The 22,474-nt window shown below is 47.2% G+C and overlaps 1 protein-coding gene across 5 annotated transcripts in view; it reads right to left on the reverse strand.

Annotated features, from left to right (window-relative positions):
- Positions 1-11,729: 11,729 nt before the first annotated feature.
- TMEM40 (transmembrane protein 40) overlaps positions 11,730-22,474 on the reverse strand; it is a 41,628-nt gene continuing 30,883 nt past the window's right edge. For 3 of the 5 annotated variants that reach the window (XM_040246728.1, XM_040246730.1, XM_040246731.1), the window contains 9 exons: positions 21,929-22,018; positions 17,767-17,820; positions 15,453-15,488; positions 15,048-15,092; positions 14,641-14,688; positions 13,889-13,960; positions 13,731-13,805; positions 13,167-13,229; positions 11,730-12,313 (listed from right to left, as the gene is read on the reverse strand). In XM_040246728.1, coding sequence (XP_040102662.1) covers positions 12,294-12,313; positions 13,167-13,229; positions 13,731-13,805; positions 13,889-13,960; positions 14,641-14,688; positions 15,048-15,092; positions 15,453-15,488; positions 17,767-17,820; positions 21,929-22,018 — 503 coding nt within the window. In that variant the 3' untranslated portion in view covers positions 11,730-12,293. The remainder of the gene's footprint in view (positions 12,314-13,166; positions 13,230-13,730; positions 13,806-13,888; positions 13,961-14,640; positions 14,689-15,047; positions 15,093-15,452; positions 15,489-17,766; positions 17,821-21,928; positions 22,019-22,474) is intronic. The other 2 variants (XM_040246729.1, XM_040246732.1) reach the window with 2 other exon arrangements.

The raw sequence follows: 22,474 nt of genomic DNA on the forward strand, positions 1-22,474 counted from the left end.
TTTCAATTCTTTATTAGAGACAACAGCCTCTCCCCTTTCAAAACAAATAGTAAATGCTCTTTTGTAAAAGGAGATGGGAGGAAAGCTCTGGACTTCTCACCATTTAACATCTTTGGGCTTGAGTTTCTTCATCTACAAAATGGAGTGATACCAGAGTGACTGGGAAATCAAGTGACACAGAGTATGGGAAAGCGCTTTTTAACAATGTATTCTGCGTGTACTGGAAAAGACCTTAATGCTGGGAAAGACTGAGGGCAGGAGGAGAAGGGGGCGACAAAGGATGAGCTGGTTGGATGGCACCACCACGTCAACAGACACGAGTTTGAGCAAGCTTCGGGAGACACTGAAGGACGGAATCCTGGTGTGCTGCAGACTATGGGGATGCAAAGGGCTGGACAGGACTAATCGACTGCACAACAACTCAGCTTCAAACATACCTGTTACTAATTTATTTTAAAACGTTCTGTTTTGTCAACAATCCAAGAAAACTTCCAACAATGGCCCAAATCTTTAAAGTCTTCTTTTTTGTGCTTCGAAGGCTGTGAGCAAAGACCTTTCTTAATTTTTTCCGCTTTTTTTTTTTTTTTTTTGAGGGAAACAGTATATATAACGTGCTTGGAGTTTTCCGGAGAAGGGCCACCTTGACTGTAGCAGAAAAAAGAACAGCGACGCGAAGGCACAGCCTCCCCAGCTCAGCAAACCCTACTTTGCGTTTGGAAGAAGAGCCCTTCTCATCTTAGAACCAACAGAGACGCTCCAGGTGCCAGAAGCGCACCTCGGGCCCACCTGGCAGGTGTAGGAACCAGAATGCAAGGCTTACCCAACTCTCAGGAGAAGACCAGCTCGCTGTGTTTCTCCGTCGCCAGGAAACCTCGCTTTCCCTAGGCTCTCCGGTTAGAGCGCCCTCTTGCGTTCATGCCCTGTAATAGCACTTTCAGTTGAGTAAAGAACAAAGACTACTTTTTGGTTGTTTTTAATACTTGATTTCAGTAATTTTTTACTGTGCAATATAATATGCAGAAAAGTATCCAAGATATACTCACCGCTTGAGGAAGTGTAACCTCCACCTCGGTAAAAAAACAGCATTAACAGCACCTGGGACACATTAAAATAATCCTTCCCCCATCACACACCTCCCTCTACAGATAAAAACCCCTTTCAACGCTTAGGTAATCCCTTTTTCAATTTCCTTCATGGTTTTACTACTGGGCTTCCCTGGTGGCTCAGACGGTAAAGAATCTGCCGGTAAAGAATCTGCCCTCAATTCGGGAGACCTGGGTTTGATCCCTGTGTTGCGAAGATCCCCTGGAGAAGGGAACAGCTACCCCTCCAATATTCTGGCCTGGAGAATTCCATGGATAGAGGAACCTGGCAGGCTACAGTCCATGGGATCACAGAGCTGGACAGGACTCAGTAATTTTCACTTTCATGGTTCTGTTACCTGTACCTGTACCCGAAACAACAGAGCTCTGGTTCTTCTGTCTGGGGACTTTATCTAAATAAAATCATATAGTTTCACTCAATATCACGTTTGTAAGTTTTCATCTGTGTGTTGCATACAGCGGAAGTGCATTCATTCTCCTTGCTGGGTAACTTTTCTAGTGTGTGACTGTGCTCCGGTTTATCTATTCTGTTGATGGACAATGGGCTGTTTCTAGCCTGGGACTATTTTGAACAGTGCTGCTGTGAACAGGTTATACACCTCAGACTGAAACTGCCAGGCAACCAATGTGCATCTCTGACTTTTTTAGATAATGCTAAACAATTTCCTGAAGTGGTTGAACAAATAAGTGTACATTCCCACCTGGCATCAGATGTTTGTTCCCAGCGTTCCACAGGGCTACAGTTGATATTGTCAGACGAATTTTTCCAGTCCGATGAATGTGTAGTGGTATCTCATTGTCATTTTAGTTTGTACTTCCTGATAATTAATGAGCTCAAGCACATCTGTGTATGTTGATTGGCCAGTTGGATTTCTTCTTATTTGGATTCTCATCAAAATTTTTAATCCATTTTCTTTTGGGTTGCCTGTATTTGTAGCAAAAACCTGTAGTTCCTGCAACTGGCCAGGTATTATCTCAGATAAACAGATTTTTAATAATTTCAGACTTAAAAGTTGCTAGTATAGAACCAAACACTCCTAGATCCCTTTCACCAGATTTCCAAATGTTAACATATTACCACATTTATTTTATCCTTCTCTCATTAAAAAATCCCAAGGACAGAGAAGCCTGGCAGGCCACAGTCCAAAGTGTCGCAAAGAGTCGGACATGGCTGAGTGACTAAGCACTAGTCTCTGGTAAATAACTTTTCTGCTTTTTGAAAGCAGACTGCAGACATGATGCCTCGTTACCCTAAATCCTTCAGTCCTTCAGTCCATGTTTGCTAAAAACCTATGTAACTGCAGTACAATGATCAAAACCAGGAAACAAATACCAATACGTTAATAGTGTCTTACTAGTGACACATTACCCACTCCAGTGTTCTTGCCTGGAGAATCCCAGGGACGGGGGAGCCTGGTGGGCTGCCGTCTCTGGGGTCACCCAGAGTCGGACACGACTGAAGCGACTTAGCAGCAGCAGCAGCAGCAGTGACATATTAATAATGTTTTATCTACAGACTTTACTCAGATTTTGCCAATGGTCCCAGTCATGTCCTCTGTAACTGAAGAAAATTCAAGATTGTGTTTACATTCATTTATGATGTCTCTTTAGCCTCCATTAATCTGTAACAACTCCTCTGTCTTTGTATTGTATGACATTGATGGTTTTGAAGGGTCTGGATCAGTTGTTTTGTAAAATGTCCCTTGGTCTGGGCTTATTAGATATTTCTTCATGATCAAACTCAGCCTGTGCATTTAGGCAGGAATATCACAGAAGTGATACTGGGTTCCAAAGCATCTTTTATTTTTATTTTATGCTATTTCTTCTTAAGACTGCAATAGCGCAAGATTTCTTTAATGGCTGAAGAATGGAGAAGTGGGAACTTAGTTCACAAACTTCTTCCAAAGCATCATTTTAAATTCCCAAACTGGGGCTTCGTTGGTGCTCAGTGGTTAAAAACAACAACCACGAAAATCTGCCTGTCAATACAAGAGACACGGGTTCAATCTCTGGGGCTCTCCAGGGGCTCCAGCTTGCAGACTGCACATCATGGGACTTCACCACCCCCATAATCACATGAACCAATTCTTTTATAATAAATAAAGGTATTTGAGTATCTCCTACTGGTTCCGTTTCTCCGGAGAACCCTGGCTAATATATCCAGCACAGATCTCTGTCTCAGAGATCTGCTGCAGTGTAACAAACCATTGCAAAGTTGGCAGCTTAAAACACAACAATTTATTGTGTTCATCGTTTTTCAAGATGGTCTGAGCTGCACTGGGTGATTCTTCTGCTTCATATGGCATCTGCTGTGGCTGGAAAGTCCAAGATGCTTTTTCACTTGCCTGTCTGGTGCCTCAGCTGGGGTGGCTGCCAGACTTGGGACTGGTCAGACCTCTCTCTGCCTGGCTTCCCAGCACAGCCAGCTTGGGCTTTCTCACTGCAAAGGGGGTTTAAGACAGTCAGATTTCTTACCCGGAGCCTGAATTTCAGGAAGAAAAGCAGAAGCTGCCAGGCCTCTTAAAGATTTGGCCTGGGATAGTCACTTATCACTTGTGTTACTTTCCGTTGGTCAAGATAAGTCACAATTCCAGGGGAGAGTCATGGGTTGAGGAAATAGGCACCGCCACCCACGCCGTGGTGGTGGGGTAGCACACAGAAAGGAGAGGTGGTTGGGGTCCCTCTGGGGAGACTCGCCACCTGGTGACTGTGGGTTCTGTTGAGTGCTGAGTCTGGATTAGTTGGTGTACAGCCTTGGCTGCCATGTCAGAGAGACCCAGAAAAGGAAAAAAAGATCCCAGGGAACAACTAGTGTCTCTGCCCTGAGCCAGGAGCGAGGATGTGCCAACTGGCTAAAGCCTCTCAGAATCCACCGCCAGAGCAAGTGGGGGATCAGGACCCACCCCCAGAATCCATTAAGTGCAGGTGTTTTAGTGGGGAGGATTGGGGTGCACAGACATGAGATGGTTAGATAGCGTCATCATATGAGTTTGAGCGAACTCTAGGAGATAGTGAAGGACAGGGAAGCCTGGCGTGCTGCAGCCCATGGGATCAAAGAGAGTCGGACCCGACCAAGCGACTGAACAACATACCACGAAAAAGTGGTACCACCTGTGGTTTTGATTTTTTTGCCTTTCCCTGATGACTAATGATGTGTGTGTGTGTGTGACATAAAATTTACCACTTAACCATTTTAAGTGTATAATTCAGCAGCATTTGTAAATTCACAGTGTCCTATAACCAGCACCACTATCCGTTTCCAGAACTTTCTCATCACTCTAAACAAACTCTGTCCTCATTATGCAATTACCCCCCTCTCACCTTCTCCCAGCCTCCCGAAACTTCTATTTATACTTTTTGTCTCTATGAATTTGCCTACTCTAGTGTCTCCTATAAGTGGATCTCATTTCTCAGAGAATATTTGTCCTTTTCTGACTGGTTTATTTCACTTGACATAGTGTCCTTAGGGTCCATCAATGCTGTAGCAGATGTCAGAATTTCACCCCTTTTTGTGGCTGAACGATATTCCATTGAGTGTGCAGAGTACATTTTGTTTATTCCCACTAGCAGTGCACAAGGGTTTCAGTTTCTCCATAGCCTCACCAATACTTGTTATTTTCTTTCTTTCTTTTTTTTTTTTACGTAATAGCCATTCTAAGAGGTGTGAAGTGGTATCTCATTGTGGTTTCGATTTTTGCTTCCCTAATGACTAACAATATTGAGCAAAGCAAGTTGTCCTCCCCAAAGTGAATGAGCCTCATCCAATGCACCAAAAACCTGCTTTCTTGTACTTGCTGGCCATTTAAAAAATATCTTCTTTGGAGAAATGTCCTTTCGATTCTGGTGTGTTTTTTTTTTTTTTTTCCGTCTCATGTTTGAATTGGGTGGTTTGTTTTGCTGTTGTTGAGTCGTAAGAGTTTGTTTGTTTTTAATATATTCTGGATGTTAAACCCTTACTGGATGTATGACTTGCAAAAAATTTCTGTCCTCCTATGGGTTTTCTTTTCAGTTTTTAAAAACATTTATTTAGCTGTGTCAGGTCTTAGTTGTGATTTTTGCCGCATCACGCGGGATCTCTCCTTGCGGAGCACCGACCGTCTAGTTGCAGCGCATGAACTTGGGTGCCTGGGTGCCCTGAGTCACGTGGGATCTTTGTTCCCCGACCAGATATCAACCCCATGTCCTCTGCATTGAAAGGCAGGTTCTTAACCACTGGACCACCAGAGAAGTTCCTGTCTTTTTATTCCTGAGAGTTTCCTCTGATACACAAAAGAGTGCAAGTTCATTCTTCAAAGGAAAATTCAGTGACAGAAAAAAATACCACGCAAATAGCAAAAATACTGGCTACAACCAAGTGGCCCAAAGTGGAGTTCCGGGATCACTCTAGACTAACTTTCTCCCTTCATTCATTCATTCACTCAGTGACTCATTCATTTATTTTGAACAGACTTGGAGCCTAGCTGGGGAGACCAGTATGGACACAGAGGACTGCCCGACTTTGTGTAAAGAATTCCCGCCCTGGGGAAAGGTGGTGGGGGTTGGGGAGAGAGGAGGCGCTGTGGGTGGGTGCACACTTCCAGCCATCCTGTGGACTAGACCTTAACGTCACCAAGTTTGCCCTTCTTCTCTGCTCCTGTGGCCCCGCCTGCAGTCTCATCCCTAGTCTGGGCCCTCTGAGAAGCTAGCACAGGATGAGATGAAATAAAAAAGAACTTCCTTCCCTAACATCCATGGGAGAGAAAACAGAGAGTGGCAATCTGGGATGATGCAAATCAAGCTCCAGGGGAAGATGATAAGGAAAGAGGGTCACGTGGAAGGGTTTCGTCTTCTGGGTGGTCTAAGGAAGGTTCGGTGGGTGTTGGGTAGTCCTCGAGCCAGTCAGCTGTCAGAGGAGTCCCGTGTCTCCTGGGAAAGGGCCTGTTTACTATGCCTCGGAGTCAATGGCTGGGAGCATCCCACGGGAAGCCTCAGTGCAATCCCAGAGCACAGCAGCCCTTGGTCAACGAGATTCCCTGTACTTGGAGGTCACGCTCATTCTCATGGCTCCCAAGGGGCCACCAGAGTGATCTTTCTAAAAGGCAATCTCCATGCCTCTCCTCTGCTCAAACACTTTCCAAGGCTCCCCAGTGTCCTCTGGCTAAAGTCCCAGGTCCTTTGGGGGAAAGGTGGCCACCTGCCATTGTGTGCTGTCTTGCCCACTAATCCTCATGCCTACTCAGCCAGGCTGGGCTGAGCCCTGTTGCCCCCAGACATGCCATCCTTTCACTCCTCCCCACCCTTGCCCACCCTGGGCCCTCTGCCTGCAAAGCTCTTCCCTACACCTTCCCCGCACAGCCCAGTCCCTACATGAAGTGCTTCCCCCAGGTTCCCAGGCTGTCAGCAGAATCCCTGCCTCCACCTCTGGTCCTGCCTGGCTCCTCTGGAGTAGATGCAGGGGGATTCCCTGGGGCTGTGTCAGGAGAAGGAGACATCAAGCCCAACACGGCTGGGCTTCTCACCTTTCCTCCTAAGGCAAACTGGCTTGGATGACCTCGAAATGCTCTCATACCCATGTCCTCCTTCCACTGTGGTCACAGCAGAAACCCAGTGCATGGTGTCCAAGGAACCAGAGATAGAAGCTCCCTCCTGCCCCACCCCACCCCCAGGCCCTTCTTGCCCACCCTGCGTTACAACCCTGCCTCCCTGGACTCAGGATTCGGGGCTCTATTTTTAGACCACTTGTTGGACTGGGGCTCCTGGAATCTTCCTGAGGCCTGAGGTGTAACCAGACCCCACTGGCACTGGCCTTGAGCCCTAGCTGGGCAGAGAAGCGTGAGGGGTTCTCAGGGCTGTGCCCCAGGGAGGCAGTGCACCAGGGTGGAGAGACCCTCTGCTGAGATCTGGAGGTGGGGGCTTTCTCTGCCAGGACACAAGGGGCTCCTACAACTTGACCCACCTGAGACCGTCCTTTGACCACTGGGCCCAGAAAGGCCAAGGTTACCAGCAGGAGGTCAAACCCACCTCCTCACAAAGCAGTCAGGCTGCCAAACTTTGGAAAGATGAAGAGAAATGGTTGTGGCCTTCTCCTTGCTCTGGCTCTCTCCCATTCTGTGTGCACCTCCTCCAGCTCCCGTCTCCCAGCTCATGCTATGGAGAGTCCCCACTGTCCACGGCCTGCAGATGGGGTCCACTGTTGTTTGTTTGTTTGGCTGACTGTGCAGGCTCTTCACTGGTGCACGTGGGCTCTCTAGTTGCTGCACATGGGATCTTAGTTCCCTGACCAGGGATCGGACCCGGGCCCCCTGCACTGGAAGGAGGAGTCTTCCCACCAGGGAAGTCCCTGGATCCAGATTTGTTCGACCATAAATAACTGAAAAAAAATGTTTTTAATTGTGGTAAAATACACACAACATAAAATGCACCATCTTGACTATGTTCTAGTGTACCGTTCAGTGGCATAAAGTACATTCACATTGTTCTGCAACCATGACCTCCACCCAGCTCCAGAACCTTCTTATCTTCCCAAACTAAAACTCTATCCTATTAAACCCTAACCCCTTAACCTCTCTCCCCCCACCTCTACCCTTGACTACTCTAGAGACTTCGTATAAGTGGAATCATTCAGATTTTTAAAAACTCTATCCTATTAAACCCTAACCCCTTAACCTCTCTCCCCCCACCCCTACCCTTGACTACTCTAGAGACTTCGTATAAGTGGAATCATTCAGATTTGTCCTTTTGTGTCTGGCTTATCTCACTGAGCCACAATGTCCTTGAGGGTCATCCATGCTCTCTCATGTGTCAGAAATTTGTTCTTTTCTTCTTTATTAACTTATTTATTTATTTGGCTGGGGTCTTAGCTGCAGAGCTCGCAGGCTCAGTAGCTGTGGCGTGCAGGCTTAGCTGCACGTGGGATCTTTGTTCTCCAACCAGAGTTCAAACCTGCGTCCCCTGCATTGCTAGGTGGACTCTTTACCACTGGACTCACCAGAGAAGTCCCAGAAGTTTATTCTTCTTTTAAGGCTGAATAATACGCCACTGTTGAGCACAGACCATATTTCATTTAAGCATTCATCCACCGATGGGACACTTGGGTTGCTTCTACGTTTTGGTTACTGTGACTCATGCTGGTATGAACATGGGTGTGCAAAAATTTCTTTCATCCCTACTTTTGATTCTTTCATGCATATATATCCAGAAGTAGACTTGCTTGTCATCAGTTGATTCTATTTTTAATTTTTTGAGGAACCGCTATACTTATTTTCCACAGCAGAATTTGAAATTTAAAAATATTAGTTGCCAGCGTTAAACAAAATCTGGGTTTCCTGCTTCTGTTGAGAAATGAGAGGTCTAACATTACTCCCAGAATCAGTCTCATTGGGCAACCCCTCACTGCGGGCAGCTCTAGGTCCTGGCTCCACAGGACTCTCCTTCGAGCTTCGTGGTTCCAGCCTCTTCCCTGTGTTCCCCGAGCCCTGTGTGGGTGGTGAGGGCTGCCTCCTCAGTTAGGCTCTGTGAGACCTCCGTGGTTCCTCTGTGCCTTTCCAGTCTCCTGTATCTGTTTAACAATCCCCTGGAAGAGATCTCTCTGTTAAACACCGGATGCGGTTCTGTTTTCCTGGCCGGCTCTGGCTGGTCCCACTCAGCTGGTGTTCCTGGCAAAACTGGACAGTCGCTGCCTCCTTTGGTCAGCTCCCTTGGCCCCTCTCGCCCATGGTCCCCATTTTTCTTTCATTTTTATTAAGTATTTATTTGGCTGTGCGGAGTCTTGGTTGCGTCACGTAGGATCTTTTAGTTGCAGCACGTGAACTCTTAGTCGCGGCTTGTGGGGCCCCTCCCCTGGGAGCCTGGAGTCTAAGCCACTCGACTACCAGGGACGTCCCTACGCACCCCGTTTTTCTCCACCGGGCTGACTCCGCCTGCACCTGAGGGCTCTGATGTGCCCTCCTGCCTGAGTCAAGTGCCTTTACCTGAAACGTGGTGATCTCACGTAACCCTCGCCACATACTGTGACGAGGCTGCTACTGTGATCCCCATTGCACAGATGAGGAAACTGAGGTCGGGAAAGCTAAACCACCGTGCCCGCCGGTCAGCAGGTTCACGTTTCTGTTGTGAAACCTTGCGTTCTGTTTCTCTATTTGATAAATATCTTGTTGGCGCACTCCAGGCTCCCTTTTGAGGACAGTGAGTTACACACGAGGGACTGAAATCTAAACCTCAGAAGCCAACTTCCTGTGTCTTAGTTTTCCCATCTGTACAATGGGGATGGTGGACAGGTGCTACCTCTCAGAATTATGACGAGGATGAATGATGTCAGGATGGTAACGATGAAATGAAACGTAACAAGTACTGAGCAAATGCTAGCTGCTGATACTATCATCTAAATACAGAGAGATTATTCTGTAAAGTATGAAATGCCCAGCGGCTGGAAATGATGCTTATGGAGAGTATGTAGTAACGGAAAAATGCTTATTATGTATGAGAGAAAAAAAGGCCTGAAATCAAAATAAATGAACTCATGCACTAAAAAGACTCACAGGAAACACACCAAAATACCATCTGTGGTTCATTTTAGTTCTGGGATTCGGGGAGATTTTTTTTCTAACAAAATTTTTTTTTAAAGTAATACATCACTAAAAAGAAGCAAGGGTGCTAAGACACTTCAGTCGTGTCTGACTCTGTGACACCATGCACTGTGACCTTCCAGGTTCCCCTGTCCATGAGACTCTCTTGGCAAGAATACAGGTCTCCTGCATTGGCAGGGAGGTTCTTTACCACCAGTGCCACCTGAGAAGCCCACCCCACCCCACCCCACCCCCACAAAAAAAGAAGATAATCCTCTTCAAACCAATCTGCAGGTGCAAAGCGATCCCAGCAGAGTTTCCACCGCCTTCTCGGCAGAAACTGACAAGTTGATCCTAAAGCTTGTGTGGAAATGCAAGAGACCCAGAATAGCCGGAACAAACTTGGAAAGAAGGAACACGGCTGGAGGGCTGGGCCCCAGGTGACGCTGTCAGGGCTGAGCTGAGAGCTGAGTGTTGAGAGAACACAGCCGTGACTATCAGGAACATTCCCTACTCGTGGGTCACTTTATCCTCCTGAAATAAGGCCTTAAGCTTCACTGACAGAGGCCTCTTAGAACAGAGCAGGAAAATTCTTGCAGTACAAGGTGCTCTGGGAGGCAGCAAGGCTTTTCATCCCTTGAGGTGTAGGAGTTGAGTTGGAAAATCCCAGAAACAAGAAAACGTACCAGTCCTGAGGAATTCTCTAGTCTCACAGTTTCCAAAAGATTAAGTTTTCACCAGAACACAGTGATTGGAGGGCAAAGGATACCCAGTAAGATGTTCATAAAGCTTCATTTTTTTTCATTTTAAGGCCCATTTTGTTTCTGAGGATAATGTCCCTGCTGTTTTGATTTGAGACTACTATCCTTTCTGTTATAAAACAATGCTGACCGTTGATTTTTTTTGTTATTTTTTAAAAAATAATTTAATCTGTTTATTGACTGTGCTGGGTCTTCGCTGCTGCTCAGGCTTTCCTCTAGTCGCTGTGAGCAGGGGCTGCTCTCCAGCTGCGGTGCGTGGGCTTCTCACTGAGGGGGCTTCTCTCGTTGCGGAGCACAGCCTCTAGGGCGCAGGCTCGATGGCTGTAGCACACAGGCTGAGCTGCTCTGAGGCAAACGGGATCTTCCAGGATCGGGGATCGAACTGTATCTCCTGCACTGACTGGCACGCAGACTCTTTCCCACTGAACCACCAGGGAAGCCCTGTTTTTTGTTATTTTTATTTAATGGGCAAAGTAAGGAGTTGGTAGACCTCCTTTTCTCACTTGATAAAAATATTCTGTAACTCTGAGAAACCCCAAAGCTGAGAAATACTGGGGGAAACTGCGGCTGCCTCAGGGGTGCTCTGCCTGCAGTGGGGACTGGCCTAGGAGAACAGGCCTGGGCCACTCACACTGTGCCCTGGACTTGCTGTGGGGACCTGACAAGTTATTCCATGTCCTTGAGTCTTCATTTGTCCATCTGCAGAATGAGGGGGATGCACATACATCGAGGCTGCTGTGAAAATTCAATCAACACAGTGGGCCGGGACCTGCGGAAGCACTTGAAAAAGTGTCCTTCAAGTCTATGAGCTCAGAGAAGGCCCCCATTGTTCTCTTCTGCAAGTTGAAGAGTCCTCGGTTCTCTGATTATTTTTTATATCCACACTGGTTTCTCCTTCTGTGTTTTCTCTGGTTTGTCACTGGTCACCTTTGACATGTGAATGTAAACGTATTCTATCGGTGTGGCCGGACTGTGCACAAGAGAACACACTCACCTCCTTCAATCTAGACTCTATACCTTGATTAATGAAACCCGAGTTTACCATGGATTTTTTGTGCTCTTATCTCACTTCTTGGGTATTTACTAAGAATACCTCACAGCTCTAGATCTTTTTTTCATAAGAATATTTGCAAAACCCTGTCACCTATTCCAAACCTGTACAATTGAAATCTTGGACCCAAATTGACAGGCTTTTTGCATTTATTCCCTTTTATAGTTTGTTCAGTGGGAAAAGGTAACCCTCTGACTCAATGGGGTCAGAGAAGACCTTGAATATATTCCCACACTCAAGAAACCTGAAGGAACAATTAGCTGACTCTTTGTAGTCTAGGGAAGAGAGAGTTTATTTGAATCTTGGTGGAGTCCAAGGGTAGCAGGGCTGGCCCTGGAGGAGCCGAGGGAAGACGCTGGATGCTGTGGCTTTAGTCCCCCAACATCTCACCTGTGTCAGGCTCACCCCCGGGGCCCAACGTGGTGCTCCCCGGCCTCAGAGCAGCGGGCCAGGATGGCCTAGGGACTTGAGAGAAATCACAAGCCCAGACAGATCACAGCTTGCAGGGCCCAGGGGCTCCTACTGTCTCCAGACAGGAGTGATGGCCCAGGACCCCCTGCTGATCCAGGCCCCCGCGAAGGGCACAGGCCCGCACCGCACCCTCCCCACTCCTGCCATCATCCTGGCATCTGGGTTTGATGCCAACACTGCCCGAGGGACACCTCAGCCTGGCTGGTGCCAACGTTCACACCACATGGAAGGCAAAGCGCTTTCTTTATTTCTCTAGCGTGGCCCGCCCGCGTGTCTCCCAGGACGCCGCTCTGTCCTCATGGGTGGAGAAGATGCGGTGGTGGTCACACCGGGGCCTGGCCTGGCCGCCCACCGGGCACTGGCCTCAGTCAGTCTTCCTGACGCCTGGAAGGCAAAGCCCACAGGATGGCATAGGATTCTGAAGGCAGCCAGGCCTCCTCCCCACCGTTACCCCAGAGGTGCAAATGCCGCTAACAGCTGACATAAAGCACTCATGACCCACAGCCATTACAGCTCGTTTCCCCTTTAGCATCAGATGGATTAAAGGAGATGGAAATCTCCAACCTAGAGACACACAGCCCCTGGCCCATCCATTTTGCGATGTAATGGTAGGCACAGAGCTGCTGGTCAAGAAAGCGGATCTCCTCTAGTCCTGTCCGGCCACTCTAGCTGTGTGATTCCGGCCTAGTCACTCTACCTCTCTGAGCCTCAGTTTCCTCACTGGTCAAGTGTAGGAGAACTAAAACCCACTCCCAACACAAGTTGCTATTAAGCAAATAAAATCACAGAGAAGTCACTGTTTGGAGACTCTCAAAGTTCTCTGAGCAAATGAGGAATACCCAGGTCCCCTGTACTTTTCCACAGTGGTTCACACCTAGGACTTTTGCATCCATTCCTCATTTGATTTTCACAATACCTTTGTGCTGTAGGTATTATGACACCCATTTTCCCAGCTGAGGACACTGAGGCTGAAAGAAGCTCCCCAGAAATAGGAACTTGGAGAAGGTAGGACTTGAACATGGGCATGAACTTGGGCAAACTCTGGGAGATGGTGAGGGACAGGGAAGCCTGGCGTGCTGCAATCCATGGGGTTGTGAAGAGTCAGACATGACTGAGCGACTGAACAACAACAGGCCTTGAACCCAAGGCCCTCACCTCCAGGCTCTGTCTCTTTCCTATATGCTAAGGCTCATTTGCAACAGAAGACCCCGGCAGGGAGAGACAAAGTGAACATTACCTATCAGCCGAAACTTCTGGAAGAAGGGGATGAAGCCGTGCAGGACGCTGTGTATTCGGTACACTGCCCGAAACAGAGAGAAAGGTGATGGAGCCCTGTGCCTGCTTCGAGGGACCCCAGGGGCAGACCTCCCCCTGCCCACTTTGGACAAAGGCCTCACCCATACAAACAGGGCTCTGATGGAATTTCAGGCAGCAGGTTAAGCTTAGATAATAGGCCTGAGTTATTATTATTGAAAACAACCATGAACCGCAGTAACAATGCCAGGAAACTAGGCGAATTCGGCACCCCACTCCATTAACTGCTTTGTTTTCAGGATCTGGCTAATTCTGTTTGTTTGCCACTTTAAACTGTTTCTGTTGTATTTTCATGGAGCTGCCCATTTTTTTCCATGGGGTTGTGCCAACGACCTCTCATTGACCTTGAGGGCGGTCAGGAAGCAAACACGAGCATAAAGAAATCTTTACAAAATATTTAGGTCGTGGCTTTCCGGCCCTTGGCGAGCCTCTGTGGCCAGCCCAGCCACTGCCCCCACACCAGACTCTGCCTGCGGTGGGGCCTTACCCAGGCCGAAGTAGATGCCAACAGTCTCCAGGGAGGCAAAGGTGAGCAGGCCGACCCCAAGGGACATGAACCAGTCTGCAGGGGCAGCAAGGGAGAGAACGATCAGCCTGCAGATCCAGACCCCCGCCCCCTATTCCTACACCGCACCCCCCACTCACCTGTGTAATAGTGATAACACACCAGCAAGGCCCCAATGGCAAAGCAGAGGAGGATGAAATGGAAAAACTCATCTGTCAAGGCAGAAGTGGGGTTACTGTTTACCTCTCTCTCTTTTTAATTAATTAAAAGTATTCTTATCTCTGCTCAAAGGGAGCTTTATTCGCTGTTCCAGGGTCTTTCCTGGCAGCCCAGTGGTTAAGACTCCGAGCATCCTCTGCAGGGAGCTTGGGTTTGATCCCTGTATGGGGAAATAAGAGCCCTTGTGCTGCCAGGGTGGCCAAAAATAAAATAAACCATGGTCTCCCTTCCTACCGTCACCCTTCTCCTTGAGACCCCCACAGCAGCAGGCCTACAGCTGAGAAGGTCTCGCCGGTTCTCATTACCCCTTCCCTAGAGTCCAGCCCACCCTGTCCTTGCCCCCCATCATGCCCATAAGGCCTGGAGGGCAGTTCTCACCCTAGTGACTCTGTGTACAACAGAAAGAGTACACTACCAGGTCCAAGCCCAAGTCGTGTGCTCCTCACTAGCTGTAAGACCACTTCCTGACCCTGAGCCTCAGTCTCCATATCTGCAAAATGGGCATCATTGGACCACTCTCTCAAGCTGATTCCAAGCTGAGGAGTTTGTGAACTGCAAGGCTGGTGGCAGAGGTGGGCTGTGATTACTTTTGTTCCAGACCACCAGCTGACTTCCTCCCCAGAGAAATTGGAATTAGACAGCGGCGGCAGCCCTAGAACCTCAATTTCCTTACCGTCCTTCTTTATATTCAGTCTTCTTAGCTGAGAGGCCTCCACTTCTCCTTGGGAACAAGAGAGAGATGAGTGTTTAACGGAACAACTCAGGGGATCTGCTCTGAGGAGGCCTCACTGAGAAGGGCTCTCCCGGGTTCTAGCTCCTGGGTCAGAGGGCACTCACTTCAGGGTGCTCAGGGCAAAGCTGGAAGGTGGGATGACTGTCCTTGGACCCCCACTGATGCCCACCTGCTCCACAGGCCTGAGTCTGTTCTGCTCTACGTCCCCTGAGCCCGGAGGCCCCTTTTCTGGGTCACATGACAACCTGGGTGGTGATGGCATCGCTGCTGGAACTGACTCCCACTCCCACCTCCCAAGCTGTCTGTAGTCCGTCCCAGGCCTTGGAATCCAGGCCACCCCCCTCTACCTGCATATTTACCACTCGTCAGGGTAGAGCCTCTCCTTCGGAGTCCTGGAAGTTAGAAACTCAACATTAGTGCCCAGGCCAGCTTGAATCCTTAACAGATGCCACAGGTGACCTCTGAAAATGCCCCTGTCGGATTCTCCAGTCCCCAGGGGATCTATCTATAGACTGTCATCAGTAATCCCTTTGGCCTGGACCCCTTTTCTCACCTCCCCTGGCCCCCCTCATACCACAGCCAGCCCTGCCAGCCTGCTGAGCCCAGATCAGAGCCCCTGCCCAGAGTGGACATAGGGTCCCATCTTTTGCAGTCATGCATCTGACAGCAGCTGGCTGTCTCGGGGGAAAGATGATGCCCAGACTTCATCAACACCAGAACCGATGACCCCCCCACCCCTAACAGACACTCACCTGATTCTCCTGAAGGCACCACCTCCCCGGGCACACCTGCACAGAACAGAAATCAATGATTATATACTTGTATGCTGTGGGTGGTAAGAAGTCATACCCCAGGGAAGGTGGAACTCTCTCACCCAGAGGCTTTCCACTGATCTGCAGGGGGCACTGGAGCACACTGGAGGGCTTCTTTTCCATCTAAAGGGACAGGTGGCACGCAGCAGTCCCTGAAAGCTGCCGCAGTAATGCCTGCCCCATGATACAGGTCTTCTCATGTCTCACGAGAGGCTAGAAATTCAGTTTTTTTCATAAACTTCTTGACTATAAAAAAGTTGGCAATTCACATTCCATCCGATCAAAGATGTCATGGTTTGTGAGAATGACATCAATTATAACTGTGGGTTGCCAGTGCTTTTTAAGATGCACCCCGATTTCACAGATGTCCAGATGTGAAAAACTACTAGTCGCACAATTGAATGGATGAACTATATTAAGAATAACGGGGGCTGCCCGGTGACTCAGTGGTAAAGAGGCCACCTGACAATGCAGAAGATGCAGGAGGCGTGGGCTCCATCCCCGGGTCAGGAAGATCCTGGAGGAGGGCACGGTAACCCCTCCAGTATTCCTCCCTGGAAAATCCCATAGAGAGAGGAGCATGGCAGGCTATAGTGCATGGGGCCACAAAGCGTCGGACACAGCTGAGTACAGATGCACCATCAAGAATAATAATAAAGACATGCCGGGATCCAAGTAAAACACATCTGTACACACAGGCCACCAGTTTGCAGTCTGCGCCTGTTCACTGCTCTCCTGACGCAGGTGAGGACATTTAGACCTGCGCTCCCAGCCCCACCAGGCCCAGAGTTTACAAGCCAAGCTGGGTTGTACGCTGGGGGCCCTGGGCCCCGACCACAGTGTCAAGCTCCTGGTCGGGGCTGCCCGGGATGGGTCGAGCCCTGTTCCTGCGCTGCACTGCAGCCTTCTCTTCAGTCTGGCCTGGGCGGCCCTCCACCTCATCACCCTCTGGTTCTTGGGGCCTCTCCTATCCCCAGTGACTCCTCTCTTAGCCTGTCATCTTCTTCCCCTCAGGGCAGGCAGGAGCCCCCACTCTGTACACTTCCTTCCTCCAGGTCAGCCTCTGAACACAAACACCTGCAGCCGGCACTCAACTCCTGGCAACAAACATCCAGGACGCTGAACTGTCTTCAGGCTGATGTGCAAACAGGAACCACTGTCTGCAAGTGATCAAAGGGAGGCTGGCACCGAGGGGACAGAGAGCAACCAGGAACAGCGGGACGTGCGACTCCCATAGTGTAATTACCAACTACCGCCAATGTCTTGAGGGCAATTCATTACTTGGAGGAATTAATTCACAAATACATGATGATATTTATGTTTTCGACAGTGAATATGACTTACTTTTTGAAGAGAAAAAAAACATTTAAAATATGTGTGTGTATACATATATATATAAAACAGTTTCTCATTTTACATCCAGTGAAAACTTTCTTGCACGACCTGAGCAATTAGAAACATTTTTTTTTCCTAAATCTGATAATGCCTGTTTTTGTTAGAAAATCAGAAAACTCAAAGACAGTATGACAATTAAGTACAATGCCGCCACCCAGTGGCAGCCACTGGTAATAGCTTGATGCAGAACACCAAGACATCTAATTTACATTTCTTTGAATGTCTGTGTTTCCTGTTGTGTTCCTTGGGTTATTATCAGGAGTTAAGAGACCAAGCAGATTATGGAACTGCTGGATTAAACAAAGTTAAAACAGACTTTCTTATCTGGCAGTGTGCATTTGTGAGGCTTTCTGGTAAACTAGTTCATTCCTACAAATTCCTCCATCTCATCACAGCGCTACCAAGCAAAGTGGCATAATATTTACATCTGGTTGCTGTAAAAGTGATGATGCTTAGAGACAATTACTCTATAATGTAAGTGTTGTAGAGATCAGGTCCTTAATCTTCCCATCCATGCTTAAACAACCCAGTATTCCAAAAGAGAGGGTACTGATCAAGCTCCATCTTGCTAGTTGGAAAGCTGAGATCCAAAAAGGTTAGGTAGCTGGTGACAGCCACCCTGAAAGTCAGGGCTATGGATCAGAATATACTCTGGCACAGTCTGACTGTGGTAGAAAGGCCTGTCGCCACCTCCGTCTGCTCACATTGTACCCACTCACCTTGCCACATCTCATACATCCGCCCACGACTTTCAGCTCATGAAACACCATCATCACCTTGCTTCCTCCCAACAAGGCCCTAAGCCTTCGTGTCCTTTGCTTTATTATGTTTCACCCAAAGCCACCGGACAAACAATTACCTTCATAGATCTGAAGCTCATCCTTCAAAATGTCAGGCTCCCCATGCTCAGCACCTGGGTGGAAACAAAAACCTGTTAGTTAGGTCTCCCCAATAACAGCGCCCCAGAGTGGCTTCCCTCTTCTGGTGTTGAAGCTTTAAAAAGTAACAGAGTCCTTGTGTTGAGGGTGAGGTGGGAGGTTTTCAAGAAGCAAGACAGAGATTTCCTGCTGCCCTGTCTGACACCCCTCACATATCCTGAGGTGACCATGTTCAACTGACTAGGAAAGGACTCGGGGCAAGAGAGGACCTGGGCCTTGTGCAAAGTCAGTAATACTAGCAGCCATTTATTGAGCACTTACTATATACCAACACTGAACTTAGGCAATTTATAGTTGATATTCCATTTGACCCTCTTGGAAATTCTGTGAAGAAGGTATTAGTACCTCTCCCTCCCCAGTTTACAGATAAGGAAACTGAGGCTCACAAAAGCTGTTGTTCTCTGAAGGTGACATGGCCAGGAAGTGGCAGTTCTAAGGTTCAAATCCAGGTCTGTCACCAAGGTCTGCTTTCCTGGTCATTTCTATCTCCAGAAATAGGACCCAGAGCTCAGGTGCAGAGTCATAGGAACATTTATTAAACACCTTGTGTGTGTCAGGATCTGTAGTAGGTATTAATGCAGTCTCGTTCCCCCAGTTCTTTTCTTACCATGATCAATTTAGGCTAACACTTATTAAAGTTGTTTTTTTTTAAAAAAAAAAACACAAAATTATATTTTTCTTATTATAAAAATAAAAGAATTTTATCGTAAAACATCTATGGTAAAAGTCAGTTCAAAAAAAAAAAAGAAAAGTAAAATCATTCCTAATATAACCATCCAGAGATAACCATTGTTAACATTTGATATTTTGCTTTCCAGTCTTATTTATAATCACATATGGGTCATTTTTTACAAAATATACGACAAAATGTGGTCAACTAGAGAAGGGAATGGCAAACCACTTCAGTATTCGTACCTTGAGAACCCTATGAACAGTATGAAAAGGCAAAACGATACGACACTGAAAGATAAAATCCCCAGGTCAGGAGGTGCCGAATATGCTACTGGAGAAGAGTGGAGAAACAACTCCAGAAAGAAGAGATGGAGCCAAAGCAAAAACAACGCCCAGTTATGGATGTGACTGGTGATGGAAGTAAAGTCCAATGCTATAAAGAACAATATTGCATTGGAACCTGGAATGTTAGGGCCATATATCCAGGTAAATTGGAAGTGGTCAAACAGGAGATGGCAAGACTGAACATCGACACCTTAGGAATCAGTGAACTAAAATGGACTGAAATGGGTAAATTTAATTCAGATGACCATTATATCTATTACTGTGGGCAAGGATCCCCTAGAAGAAAAGGAGTAGCCCTCACAGTCAACAAAAGTGTCCAAAATGCAGTACTTGGGTGCAATCTCAAAAATGACAGAATGATCTCTGTTTATTTCCAAGGCAAACCATTGAATATTACAGTAATCAAGTCTATGCCCCAACCACTAATGCTGAAGAAGCTGAACAGTTCTATGAAGACTTACAAGATCTTCTAGAATAACACTAAGAAAGATGTCCTTTTCATCATACGGGCCTGGAATGCAAAAGTAGGAAGTCAAGAGATACCTGGAGTAACAGGCAAGTTTTGCCTTGGAGTACAAAATGAAGCAGGGCAAAGGCTAATGGGCAAAGCAGGGCAAAGAACCAGTACATTCTTAATGCATTGGTCATAGCAAATACCCTCTTCTAACAACACACAAGAGATGACTCTACACATGGACATCATCAGATGGTCAATACCAAAATCAGATTGATTATATTCTTTGTAGCCGAAGATGGAGAAGCTCTATACAGTCAGCAAAAACAGCAAAAACCCGGAGCTGACTGTGATTAGATCATGAACTCCTTATTGCCAAATTCAGACTTAAATGGAAGAAAATAGGGAAAATGATTAGGCCATTCAGGTATGACCCAAATCAAATCTCCTACAGTCATACAGTGGAAGTGACAGACAGAGTCAAGGGATCAGAGCTGACAGAGTGCCTAAAGAACTGTGGATGCAGGTTTGTGACACTGTAAAGAAGACAGTGATCAAGACCATCCCCAAGAAAAAGAAATGCAAAAAGGCAAAATGGTTGTCTGAGGAGGCCTTACAAATACCTGAGAAAAGAAGAGAAGCTAAAGGCAAAGGAGAAAAGGAAAGCTATACCCATCTGAACGCAGAGTTCCAAAGAATAGCAAGGAGAGATGAGAAAGCCTTCCTCAGTGATCAGTGCATAGAAATAGAGAAAAACAATACAATGAAAAAGACTAGAGATCTCTTCAAGAAAATTAGATACCAAGGGAACATTTCATGCAAAGATGGGCTCGATAAAGGACAGAAATGGTATGGACCTAACAGAAGCAGAAAATATTAAGAAGAGATGGCAAGACTACACAGAAGAACTATACAAAAAAGAACTTAATGACTCAGATAACCACGATGTTGTGATCACTCACCTAAGGCCAGACATCCTGGAATCTAAACTCAAGTGGGCCTTACGAAGCATCACTACAAACAAAGCTAGTGGAGATAACGGAATTCCAGCGAGCTATTTCAAGTCCTAAAAGTTGATGCTGTTAAAGTGCTGCACTCAATATGCCAGCAAGTTTGGAAAACTGAGCTGTGGCCACAGGACTGGAAAAGGTCAGTTTTCATTCCATTCTCAGAGAAAGGCAATGCCAAAGAATGTCCAAACTACCGCACAATTGAACTAAGAACTTCCAGATGTTCAAGCTACATTTAGAAAAGGCAGAGGAACCAGAGATCAAATTGCCAACATCTGTCGGATCATAGAAAAAGAAAGAGTGTTCCAGAAAAACATCTATTTCTGCTTTATTGACTATGCCAAGGCCTTTGTGTGGATCACAACAAACTGGAAAACTCTTAGAGATGGGAATGCCAGACCATCTTACCTGCCTCCTGAGAAATTTGTATGAAGGTCAAGAAGCAACAGCTAGAACCACACATGGAACAACAGACTGGTTCCAAATTGGGAAAGCAGTATGTCAAGGCTGTATATTGTCACCCTGCTTATTTAACTTATATGCAGAGTTCATCATGTAAAATGCAGGGTTGGATGAAGCACAAGCTGGAATCAAGACTGCTGGGAGAAATATCAATAACCTCAGATATGCAGATGACACCACCCTTATGGCAGAAAGCAAAGAGGAACTGAAGAGCCTCTTGATGAAAGTGAAAGAGGAGAGTGAAAAAGCTGGCTTAAAACTCAACTTTTAAAACACTAAGATCATGGCATCTGGTCCCATCACTTCATGGCAAATAGATGGGGAAACAATGGAAACAGTGACAGACTTCATTTTGGGGGGCTCCAAAATCACTGTAGATGGTAACTGCAGCCATGAAATCAAAAGACCCTTGCTCCTTGGAAGAAAAGCTATGACCAACCTAGACAGCATATTAAAAAGCAGAGACATGACTTTGCCAACAAAGGTCCATCTAGTCAAAGCCACAGTTTTTCCAGTAGTCATGTACGGATGTGAGAGCTGGACCATAAAGAAGGCTGAGTGCCAAATAATTGATGCTTTTGAACTGTGGTGTTGGAGAAGACTCTTGACAGTCCCTTAGACTGCAGGGAGATCCAACCAGTCCATCCTAAAGGAGATCGGTCCTGAATGTTCACTGGAGGGACCAATGCTGAACCTGAAACTCCAACACTTTGGCCACGTGATGCAAAGAACTGACTCATTTGAAAAGACCCTGAGGCTGGGAAAGATTGGAAGCAGGAGGAAAAGGGGATGACAGAGGATGTGATGGTTGGATGGCATCACTGACTCAATGAACATGAGTTTGAGTAAACTCCGGGAGTTGGTGATGGACAGGGAGGCCTGGCCTGCTGCAGTCCATGGCGTCGAAAAGAGCAACTGAGCGACTGAACTGAACTGATATGAGATCAAATCAACCCTATGATTTGAATTTCTCTTTTTCGCTTTAGAGATGGATGAAGACCAGGGCTCTGCTGTGCTGTTGGACATTAGGTTGTTTCTGTGATTGCCCTACTATAAACAATGCTGAAAGGAACAGCTTCACACAGACACACTCAGTTCCACTGAGTGGACAAAGGAGAAATGCCAAGGCCTACTGCCTACCGGGTGAGCCGCCCCTGCGGGGGAGTCCAGCCCCCTGGCTGTGCCGACGTTCTCTGCTTACTCGGGGGTGCAGGTCCTCATCACTGTTCTCTGCAGGGAACAAACACACGCTGTAGGAGAACCTCAGCCTGGACTGAGCCAGAAATACTTCATTCTGGTGTTGCTTCCTGGAATTTAGTTTATGTGAGCAGTGTGGTTTGAGGGAAAGAAGTCTGCTTTGAGGGCTGGGGGACAGGAACTGTCACAAACTTTCTGTGTGACCTTGAACAAATCACTTACTATTTCCATTACGACTTTCGTGATGAGAAGACAAGGCCCACGAGGTACTGTTATGAGGTGCTTTTGCTCGTGCTTGTTCTCCCATCTGGAACGCCCTTCCACTTGCTCCCTTATCCTGAAGTTAAGCTGGTATAACACCTCCTATAGAGGGGCTTTTCTAGTTGTCCCAGCACACCGTCTTGCCCACCCTCCCCAGCAGGTGGGATCTTAGTTCCTCAACCAGGGATCGAAGGTGTGTTCCCTGCATCCCTGCATTGGAAGCACTGA

Source organism: Oryx dammah, unplaced genomic scaffold (assembly GCF_014754425.2).
Source record: "Oryx dammah isolate SB20612 unplaced genomic scaffold, SCBI_Odam_1.1 HiC_scaffold_9, whole genome shotgun sequence".
Taxonomy (NCBI): domain Eukaryota; kingdom Metazoa; phylum Chordata; class Mammalia; order Artiodactyla; family Bovidae; genus Oryx; species Oryx dammah.